The sequence below is a fragment of the Choloepus didactylus genome, chromosome 3 (genome assembly GCF_015220235.1).
Source record: "Choloepus didactylus isolate mChoDid1 chromosome 3, mChoDid1.pri, whole genome shotgun sequence".
Lineage (NCBI taxonomy): Eukaryota > Metazoa > Chordata > Mammalia > Pilosa > Megalonychidae > Choloepus > Choloepus didactylus.
In genome coordinates, this window is record NC_051309.1 from 108,236,601 (window position 1) to 108,248,002 (window position 11,402).

The following is an 11,402-nucleotide window of genomic DNA, read 5'->3' on the forward strand; positions in this document are numbered from 1 at the left end:
GTGAATATATAAGGAAAGTTCTTGCTGTGCAATTTTTCTGTAAAACTAGAACTGCTCTCTATCGAACATATTACATTTAGAATAGTTATAAAAGAGTTTTCACAAAGCAATTTCAGTATCTTTTCAAATGTCCCAAAGCATATTTATTGACAACATCTATTAAGGGCAGATTTGATGCTGCAATTTTTCTGGTGTTCTAGATGATTAGGGCATGGAGCAGTCAGAAGAGAGCTATAAGTAAAGGTTCTTGCATGGCCTCAAATTGTCAAGATAGTACGGATACTGAAATAGAAAAGAAAATATATTAATTGTTTTAACACTAGATATTTGATACTCTTCCCTATGAGAGTCCAAGGAGGATTTGATGTGCCTCAGTGAAAACCTGGCTATGTTTCCAGCTCCTTCATTGCCATCCCTATACATTCAAGTGAAGACAAGTAAAAATGATGCTCATCTTTTACTGGTTCTTCCTCATGTTTTCTTCAAACATAAGCTCACTTAATCACCTTGTAATATGACATCCCTTTATAATTCATTTATTTTAGCATCTTCAAAAAATAATTTTTGAAATTCCTGGTGCCTGGAATATTGAGGAATATAAAACAACAGTAACCAAATAACATGTAATAAATTCCTGCTATCTGCTATCTACCATACATTTTGTTGATGCCCTTCATGCTTTATCTTATTTTAACCTCAACCTAAACAAAGATGCCAAGAGACAATGACTACGATTTGTTGACTACTGTGCTCCATATTATTTACATAAATATATTTACATGTACAAATATAATTATATATATGAATGTACACATGAATGTATAAGCTCTTGTTACTCAGTACACTGTAAGAAAAAATAAATTGGCTTTGCTAACAAACAGGTTTAATTTGGAATTCTAGCTCCCGTGTTTACTAACTACATGTCCTCTCAGAGTCATGTGTTTTCCTGTCTTAAATAATGAACCTAACTCTAGGTATCAGCATTTGTTGAGAATCACATGACATAATGCAGACAGGACAGTTTGTATAATAGCTGGTGCTCTGTGGATACATTGCTTTCTGAAGAATATACATCTGCATATTTATTGTCAAATATAGTATCTAATATGCTATCATATGCTTGTGGTTGCCTAACATAAACTATTTCAATGGAAAACCTTACGAGAAGAAGAGTGAGGTTGTATAAAAAGCTTGGACTGTGAAGGTAGACGGTGGGGTTTGAATGAAACTGCCTATTACTAGTTGTGCCTCATATCAATGTATGTGACAAAATTCATCTTATTAAGTAATGGCAAAAGTCAAATATTAGAGGTTGAAAATTGTATTGGCTCATATTATTAAAACAGGTTTTAAAAATAGCATTTTGGGCCCCATCTGTTTAGTTTAACTTTTATTTGTGAAAAAGTCTTTGAAAATTACAAAAAGAATTTGCAGTAATAATCGTTGGTTTTAAAATACTACTAAGATTTATAGAAATAACAACCCATGCAGCTCCACTTACTCCTATAATGAAAGTTTTGGAACATCCTGATTAGAATCTAAATTCCCATCCATCAGTGGACAGCCTGTGTTAGGGGCCAGGCAGAGGCTGCAGGGGCCCCATGGTCTGATGACGACTGTGTGCCTCTGACCCTCTTTCCTTTCAGGGGTGAGTGTCCTCCTGTCAAGAGGCTGAACTGCTCTGATGATTCAGATTTGTGACAAGGCATAAAATTTGGCTTTAGCAGAAATAAAATGCAAAGCAACTGTTTTTGGCTTCTCACAATATGATATAAAGTATTCTACATGCAAATGGACTGGTAAGGGAAAAACAAGCACTCCACTTTTTTTCTCATACTTTTACATTTTCATACTATGTCAAACCTCTAAAAAATTTTTTTCTCTGTTGGCCTAACACCCATCATAAAGAGAGAAAAACATCTACCTCTTTCCATCATGAAGCAGGTCAAATGCCTCATTTATTTGTTCTAAAGGTAAAACGTGGGTTATTAATTGATCCAGTGGAAACTTGTTGGCCATATAATCATCCACAAGTTTTGGGACACAATCTTTAGTCTTAAAGCCTGAAAAGAAGACATCATTGGTAGATTCAGACAAGGGTAGGTAGTAAAATTTGAGGGGAGATTTTTCAAGTAAAATGTAAATCAAAGTACATAAAACGAGCAGCATACCACAGACTGCCATTACTGGGGTTGATAACAGATAGCGTACTTAAATATCCTTTTGCAGCAATTGGACTCTTTTGCATTGTTGTTTACTCCCCAGTAAACTAGGGCCCTTCATTATCAGCTCTCTTATACAGAAATTACTGTACAGATGATAATACCCAAAATCATGGAACCAACTTAAGGGAAGTCTAAATTAGGGCAGTAAGTGCAGAAATGAACTATTGCTATGGATTGCATGAGCCCTACTTGTTACATCAGTGCCTTATCCAGTCACCACCATCAAAAGAGGTTTTGCTATAGATCCTCACTAGTTTCCTGGGACATCAGAAGGTATGTCTTGGAAGCTTCAGTCTACATTAGTTTCAGATCAAGTAGATATGGAGCCTAAAGGTACATCAGGACTTTTAACTTTTCTTTGACTACTTTGCTTTTCAAAACCTGGCTTTGTCAATTGTAAAATGGAGCAAATGCTGAGGTTAAGAAAAATTCAGTCCTTAAGCTTAACACTTACCACCCAAAATTGCCCCTTTCCACGTGCGTCCAGTCAACAGCAACATAGGGCTCATCGAGAGGTTTTCAGAACCTGGAGGCACCCCTATAATGACACTTACGCCAAATGCCTCATGACAGCATAACAGTGCCTGAAGCTGGAATGAAATTAATAGTTAACATTGTAAAAATGGGTTCTCTGATAGTTCCCAGTTATGATACAAAGTAAGAGATCATGTAACATCAGCTTAGATTATGAGATGTGAAGAGCAAAGATTTTGTCTTTTGCTTCTTTCTTCTCCTTTATTTGCATACTTGTGCTGTGGTGTTAGAGAATAGGCAGAAAATATTTTTGGATGAGGGAATGGATGGATGTATTTGTGTTTACATAATTTTTTCTTATGATGTATTAAAGAAGCAAACATCATTACAAACACAAATAAAATTGGTTCCTCAAAATTGGGTAATGTTACATCATCACATGAATCTTAGGGAATCTATATGTTGGTGAATCATTTCTTATTTATTTATTTAGCAAGTACCTGAATCTTGTACTTCAACTAGTTACTTGGATAGTGAAAAAAATGTCATGTAAATTACATCATCAAAGGTTATGTCTTATTCTCATGATGCAGTCCCTTTTAATGGAGCCTTATCTTATTGTCCGGCTCTTAATTGTACATGCCATAATGTCGCTTTCATTCCCAGAAAAAAAGGATACTGATTTTACTTTAAAGTACACCTGTTATTCGGGAACCTCAAAAGACAGCCCAAAAGGCCTTGTCCTCCAATCAGGTTTTTGAACACATTCCATAATAAGGAAATGGTTTAGCCTTCCCCAGGAATATATAATTATTGATCCTTTGTGTTTGGTGCATGGTTTGGAATAGCAGATATACACAGAAACTGTCATTATCACACACTGGGAATCATCAACAAATCCAGCCCATGTGAGAAAACAGGAGAAAAACAAACCAAAAAGAACCTAAGGAAAAAAACTGCCATCTTGCCAAAAAGTAGGTATTCCCTTTGAACCTCAATTCTCTGTGGGATATTGTGCCGGAACAAGGTGGCAAAGATCATTACTCTCAGGTGCTGCCCCATAGGATTAACAAAGATTGGATTTAATGGGGAATCTCAACAAAGGGGTTTTATTGATCTGGGGACCTTTTCAGTACTGTTCTGGAGGATTCTGATTAGGTGAAATGTAGCTGGAGCAACGTAAATTGTCAAAATTGATGATACTTATGTTTATTTGCAGGTAATGTCATGGACTTTTCAAAGATGATGTCAGCACTTCAAGACTGGACATAGTGTTTTATTATACCACTAGGTAAAATTCATTGAGTGTTTTTCACTAGCCAGGTGGCATTATGCTAAGTATTTTACATGCATGTAACAGCATGCAATGCTATTTATGGTTGTAATGCTATGAGTGTATATGCTTTTTAATGCTATTTTACATGCAGGTAATGTTATGAGATATGTTGCCTGAAATTTGTTAGTAAAATCCATCCATCCTTTATAGTTTTTTTTCCAAAATATAGATACTGGGTCACTATTAATTGCTAGGCACAATGGTATCTGCTGTGGGGATTGCTAACAATGCATTAAAATAGTAACTTTCTTTGGGCATATTTTAGGTAATAAAATGAATTTTGGTCTAATATTGATCACTATTCATTTGGTCAAAGTATGGCATGTGAAAAGAAATCAATCCATTAAACATATAAAAAAGTAGTAAAATATTTTTGTTAAGAATGTAGGGAAAATCAAAGTATCTTAGTTTGAGAATTAAATTTGTATTATTTATATTCCCTTCATTTTGAATTTATTCCCTAAAATTTAATAAAATAAATTTATAAAGTCTTAATATAAAACAACCTCTAGAGGGGAGCTAAAAAAAGCAGTCATTTGCTTAGCTGTTGGAATGAAAGATACCTTATAATAACAAATAAAGTAATCACAGATAAGAAATAGGAGATCGAATACTGCAATTCATAATTTTTTAAATAGTACTGATACATAATATTTATATTCCACTGTTTAAAAACATACCCTCGATTAAAGAAGCATGAATCAGGGCATGTTACGTACATACCACGGTGTCAATCCGACCAACGGCTTCAAAGGAAAAGTCCACAACACCTCCACTCATTTCCTTCAGCACCTCCTCGATGGGTTTCTGGAAGTCCTGAGGGCTGACGCACTCCGTGGCCCCCAGCTCTTTGGCCTTCGTGAATTTTCTTTTGTTGATGTCCACACCAATGATCCTGGCTGCTCCGGCTGCCTTGCAGCCGATGATGACAGACAAGCCGACTCCTCCAAGGCCAATCACGACACAGGTGGAGCCCGGGGTGACCTGTATTTCAGAAAGGACAAAATTGATTAAGTGATGATTGCTAACAACATTCTAAGCTGCATAAAGTGCATTCAATCATTGACTGTTTTCAGGAGTTACTTGAACACCTCTGTCCAACTTAAGTTGTTCATGTATGAAATGCTGGTGAATTTCTTTAGAACATGCTCTCAATTCCTTCTGGGGCCATATTCTGCCCATAATCACACCCCAAGTTCTATAGAGTATCTCAATGCTCTTATGGTAGTAGGGGGAAAGCTATCAATTAATTTAGAGGAATGATTCATGATTCCTGGGGAAAAAAAAAATGTTTCTGACAATGAGTTATCGCCTATGGTCATTCCTACTTTGGCAATGTTGAGCGCGGACCCATAACCAGTAGTAAATCCACAGCCAATGAGGCAGACTTTCTCCGGCGGTGCGGCTGCATCGATCTTGACTATTGAGATCTCATCCACCACTGTGTACTCAGAAAAGGTGCTGGTGCTGATGAAGTGGTGGATGGGCTTCCCTCTGCAGGTGAACCTGGTGGTGCCGTCCTGCATGGTCCCCCGAGGGTTGGTCACACTGGTCGGTGTAACACAGAGATAGAACAGAAAGACATGAGACAGGAGCTTCCCTGATTTGCAAACTCATTGACTCTACATGCAAAATATCAAATACCTACTCATTTCTCATGCAGAAGCTGGCATTTGGGTTTTTACAAACGACACATTTTCCACACTGGGGAATGCATACTGGGATGACTGCATCACCTAAAAGAGGATAAAGCAAATTGTTTTTAAATTTCTACCCAAGGATTAATAGACCAAGAACTTAAAGCTTAAGTGTTTATATTAGAGGCATATGTCTTGGAAAGTCTGCCAAGAAACAGAGTGCAATCAACACCAGGAAGTCATTGCTGATTGTCAACAATGTTTATCAAGTTTTTTTTTTTAATTTTTTTTATGGATTCTCAAAGAAAAAAATGCAAATTTGGAAAACAACATGAATTTTTACTATTTCTACTGTATTAATAATTTCCTTTTGTCATGTTTAGATTTTTACTGGAGTTGAAGATACTTTGTCTCCATTAATCCCTAGTTAATTAAATCTAAAGTATTCTCACTGTAAGCATTAATATACATTTTAGTTGCAAGGATACCACCATAATGAAGATCTGATATTTGGTAATAGTTTGGATTACAAGAATATTGAGTATTTGATAATCATGATTTATAAAATCTCTTGCTTATATTTACTATTTAGTGAATGCTCATTTTGTATTTAATTCTCTCAAGGAGACCCAAAAAGAATGATAAAAAGAAGAGAAATTTAAAAAATTGTTCTCAATAATTCAATTATTCCTAAGGCAAGTAATTTCTTGTAGAATAAGAAATCCTCACTTGAGTGAATTTAGGGAGTTAATTTGTGAGTTATCTATTTTTCTCCCGTGGTAGATGGAGCAGAGTATAAAGTAAGAATGCCATTTTATTACTTATATTTTTGTAAATAAGAAATACTAAGAGTTCAAACTCAAAGCAGATGAATTATTTTTTCCATTTACAGGTCAGGTAAATATTTGGTAAAGGGACATATTGTATTCACTTGCTACAAAACTTTATAAAATTAAACATAATTTTTACTTTTAGTCATCCATGCTACCTATACAATATGATCAAAGTAATGAATGGATCATTACAAATTATAGATAATCTTTGGGTGGGAATTACAGCATAGACATTTTCTATTATTTTCATGTCTTACCTCTAAAATATTAATCTGTATTAAAACACAATACAATTAGGATGAATAAAATACTAAAGAGGAAATGTATAGTCAATAGTTTACAATCAGACATCTTTATCAATGGTTCATGGTAATAAAATAGACTTTTCTGGCATACTGCCTTCTGCCAGGCCTCCTCCATCTGGTCTTTCATTTGTTCCACGTTCAAGAAGGGAGGACACGTAGGAAGAGGAATCAGTGCACAGGCTCCACTGCTGGACATAAAAGATTTCATGGTGATTCAGCCAGAGCCTCCCAGCCCCATCCTGTGAACTCAGCAAATCACAATTGCCGTACACTAACTCAGAGTCTCTGGACATAGACATATTTTTGTTCCTCAACTCATGCAGTTTTTCCCTTGCCCCACATGTGGTTCTGTTTCGGGCCCTGAAGGGAGGCAGTGCTCAGGAACACTGAAATGACATTATTAGAGTGTGAACTCCAGTGTGGCAGTTCCTCTGTGTCCTTTGGTCTCCCAGCATCCCCAGGATCTACCCTGTCTCCTGATGTCTAGGAGGAACCCATGAGTCACTGCTGAAGGAGAGAATCATGAGGTCTGTCCTGGGGCCATGGCTGGACCCGTGGAGAAAGTCAGGCAGGGAGAGAGGCAACAAGGACATCCCTGTCTAGTCCTGACCTGCCATTGGCTGCTGCTGGGCCCTGTGCAGGTCATTCACCGCTCACTGCCTCAGTTTCCCCCTCCAGGTGCATGACCTTGGGAGGCCTGAATGGAGACACATTCCCTGAGTGAGAATCCTGTACCTGGTTTGACTGCGGTCACCCCCTTGCCAATGCTCTCCACGATGCCAGCTCCTTCATGGCCTAAGATCACAGGAAGTGGTGTGAAAAAATGCCCAGCAATCACATGGTCATCTGAGCCACAGACCCCTGTGGCCAACAACTGTAGGGGAAAGGGAAAATAAGAACATTCAGAAAAATGTATATCCCCCATATAGACTTAATGCCTCCAATTCCCTGAAATCAGGTTTCTAAAGAGCTTTAAAGGATTTTGCTAATTCACCACTCTTCCCAAATAAAAACTTCAATTTACCCCAGACAATTCAGTCTAAAATCATCCTGTACTTCCTTTCTTGCATTAGACAATCTAGTATAATATGCATATATTATATTGTATCTGTAATATGTAAGTCTTATGTAATATACAAAAATGCACGCTCTCCATAGGAGTAAAAATTGTGTATTAGCAATACAATTTGGCCACATATGAACTGCTGATTGCTTTTGAAATCTTAATATATATCCTTTTGCACTATATTTATTTCTATACAAATACATAAATTCTTTTTACAGATGTAAGGAATATACTGTACATATTTACTGAGATGACTTTGATCACTTTAAAAAATTTAATGATACATGCCATTTATACCTTTCTTGACAACTAATGTAATTCCATTTTAATGATTACATTAGTTATATTAAAAGTGTCTCTTAAAAATGGATTTTTGGTTGTTTCCACTGTTTAAATAATCTTTGTTTTTTTAACTGAAATAGTGGCAGAAAATTTTTTACCTTAATACGAATTTCATAGGCCTTGGGGGGTGCAACCTCCACCTCCTCAATGGATAAAGGTTTGTTTAGTTCCCAAAGCACAGCTGCTCTGCATTTTATTACCTGGAAAATCAAACATAAGATGTCACTGGTTCTCCCAATCTTGAAGTCAGGGATTTTGTCTTTCCATATTTGTATTGCAACATTTAGCCCCATTATAGTATAAACAGCTAATATTGAAATGAGCAAGCTCTGATTAGGAAAATAATAACCTTTTATTTTAACGGAGAAACATGTAAAACAATACCATATTGTTTAGACATAATTAGACAAAATGAGACATTGAGTTAAAGTTGAATATATTTTTCTAGGTCATTTTGGCATTGCATTTTTTCCCCATGAATGTTTATTCTTGATATATTCTAATGCAGTGGGTTGTTGGCCTACAACTTTTGGCTTGTATACAAAGACCTGTGTCACTGTTACTTCATTAACGTTGACAGAAAATATGTCCATTCATGTAAAACCTACTGCCATATTGCTGAATATTTTTGCTTAAGCCAAAACAATATGAATTTATGATAATAGACTCTTTTGTCTCCTGCTTGGAAAGCATGTCTTCATCTTACTGTTTCCCTGCTTGCCTCTTTCTTTAATTTTCCGTTTCTACCACTTCTGTGTTCTGTTTGCATTACACATTTGGAACACTGCTTTTGCATATCTGGTTTATTATATGATTTATGCTTATCAACTCCTTCCAGAATGCATTTGAATAAAAAAATGCACAGGTTAAAGCTAGAGAGTGAGAAATAAAAACACAAGATCCCATATGAATGCACATTTAATTTAAAATCAGGAAATCTGTGCCTGTGTTTGAATTGCTAGCCTAGATAGCTTAACTATAGATGCTCTTCAAAATAAGAGTTAAACACATGTTTTCAATGTTTAAGAAGGTCTTTAAGCCCTATATTCAAGTCAGCAAAGTTTGTACATACAGAGTGCCTTTTTAATATTGAAATGCCATACCTGTAAATATGATAAAATCAGTTCGATTAAAATTCACTTCCATCATTTATTTTTCAAATCCTTCAAATTTTAAAGGTTTCAGTAAGGCCAATGCCAGAATAAATATGAGAGCTCTCAGAAAATGTACACTGATGGCAATAGATCCTGAGCATTGGTGCCTATGATTGACGGGCACTGTGTGTCCTGTCCCAGGGGCTTTCCATGCTTGATCTTTAACCCTTACAGGGATGCTACCAGGTAGAGCTATTGAATCCTGGCCTTATTTACAGATGCAAATATTGAGGCTTAAATGGATGAGTATTATTACCAAAGTCACATATCTGATCGTCTCAAGAATTCAGATGCATCCATCATTATCTTTTCATTAATACATAACACAGTTAAATTATTGTTTCTGAATATGAAGACAATTTCTTCATTAAAACATTTCTTATTTAGGATTACAAATCAGTCATGACAGACTTGAATAAACTGTCACTCTAACTAAAGCTCATTTATTTAAAGGAAGGAGAGAAATGTTAATAGATACAGATGATATCATATACTGGTAAAGGTAAATGGCAATACCCATATCCATATACTTTAAGATGCATTTTATCTTGTGGCATAATTGGGCATTTTATTTCACTATTTATTGTTTCTAATTTAGAAAAGAAATTTAAATTATTCATTAAAAACTGTTCCCTTATATTTATTATAAACAAACATAAAATTTTATATTTTTTATATAAAGAAAAAAATTAAAAGTTTTTTTTTCATTGCTTACTTTTCCTGCTGTGCTCATGTTGCTTCTGTCTTCTCTGCAGGCCAGGCGACTGATGCATTCTTATAGATTTCCTCCCTCTTATATGGCACAAAGCAGATACATTGCCAAATATTTTATTTGCATGAATAATGCCTACTCATACCCATGTGATCTGGAGTTTTTAAAGCACACCCATCAGTTTATTCCTACACCAAGTTGAATCACTTATGAAAGGACCAGTATTAAAAACTGAACCTGGTTTGCAATATGCCAAATTCAGTTACAGTATCTTGATTTCATTAGGTTAAGTATTTCCACATGTATAAATTTTAACCACTCTCTTTTTATTCCACTTGATGTTTCTACCTCCCTAACCTCACAAAGGTGGTTCAGAGTTCTGGTTTCTCTGTGTCTGCATTAATCTCCCACTTCCACTCCATTTGGTGCAGTTAGATACTGGGAGTGAAGAAGGCAGGGCTGAGGGCTACCAAGTTGAGGAAGGTCCCTGATCCAGCACTTTCCTCTCCAGAGCAAAGAGGTCAGACACCCAAAGGTCACAGCAAGGTGCTCTCTGTCCCTGGAATTTCTGCTCTTAATACCAGTCAGCCATGACTGTGCACCTCCCTGGGCCAGGCAGTAATCCAGGTACCGTGGGGAAAGCAAAGATGAATAAGAGACAGACCCTACCCAGACTGAGAGGCAGTCTGGGGCAGTGGCCTTGTTCATGGCCTTTGGGTCCATGCAGAACCGGTTCCCTAGTAGGTAAGTGAATGTGGACACGTTATCTATCTGGTTTGTTTCCTCATCTCTAAGACAAGGATGAACAACAGTTCCCACCCCATAGGATTGTTTGTTGAATCAATGAGAAAATCCATAAGGCACTTTATATGATGCCAAGCAGGTAGGAAAAGCCTCAATAAATGTAAATGACAGTTATTATTCCTGAAAGTAATGTCATAATGTATGGGCAATAGGGACAGACAGGCAACCAAGTCATTTTCATGTCATCCTGTCTGGGAAATAGTGTATTTTAGATATAAGATAGTGCTTTGGAAGCAGGGTGGGAACGAGGGAGGGATGGGCATTGTGCCCAAAGTGAAAGAATCTGAATCTAAAAAGGAATAGAGAAGGAATTTGAACCAGAATTTAAATTATCCTTGAAAATAGGAGAAAATTCTCACTTTTGAATTTCCATTATCTTTGATTCACTGTAACTTGTATGTTTGGGGTTTCCAGAGAATAGGAGCTTGATTTTTGTTTTATCCCTACTCAGAAGTCCTTTAACCCACAGTGCATATTGTTTTTTGAGTAGGTGTAATCTGTCTCAAGGATATTA

At 36.3% G+C, this 11,402-nt stretch overlaps 1 protein-coding gene across 1 annotated transcript; it reads right to left on the bottom strand.

The window, feature by feature from the left end:
- Positions 1–257: 257 nt before the first annotated feature.
- On the bottom strand, positions 258–10,105 carry LOC119528741 (alcohol dehydrogenase 1A-like). The gene is made up of 9 exons (XM_037829018.1): positions 10,088–10,105; positions 8,317–8,418; positions 7,546–7,684; positions 5,684–5,771; positions 5,364–5,583; positions 4,759–5,019; positions 2,680–2,815; positions 1,925–2,063; positions 258–282 (listed from the first exon to the last, which is right to left on the bottom strand). Exons 1-9 carry the CDS (start codon positions 10,103–10,105, stop codon positions 258–260), a joined length of 1,128 nt encoding a protein of 375 aa, XP_037684946.1.
- Positions 10,106–11,402: the final 1,297 nt, after the last annotated feature.

Coding starts and splice junctions, on each gene's coding strand:
- LOC119528741 (XM_037829018.1), bottom strand. Junction 7,685..8,316: donor CCTATGAAATTCGTATTAAG/GTAAAAAATTTT, acceptor TTTCCCCTACAG/TTGTTGGCCACAGGGGTCTG. Junction 2,816..4,758: donor TTGGTCGGATTGACACCGTG/GTATGTACGTAA, acceptor ATTTCATTCCAG/CTTCAGGCACTGTTATGCTG.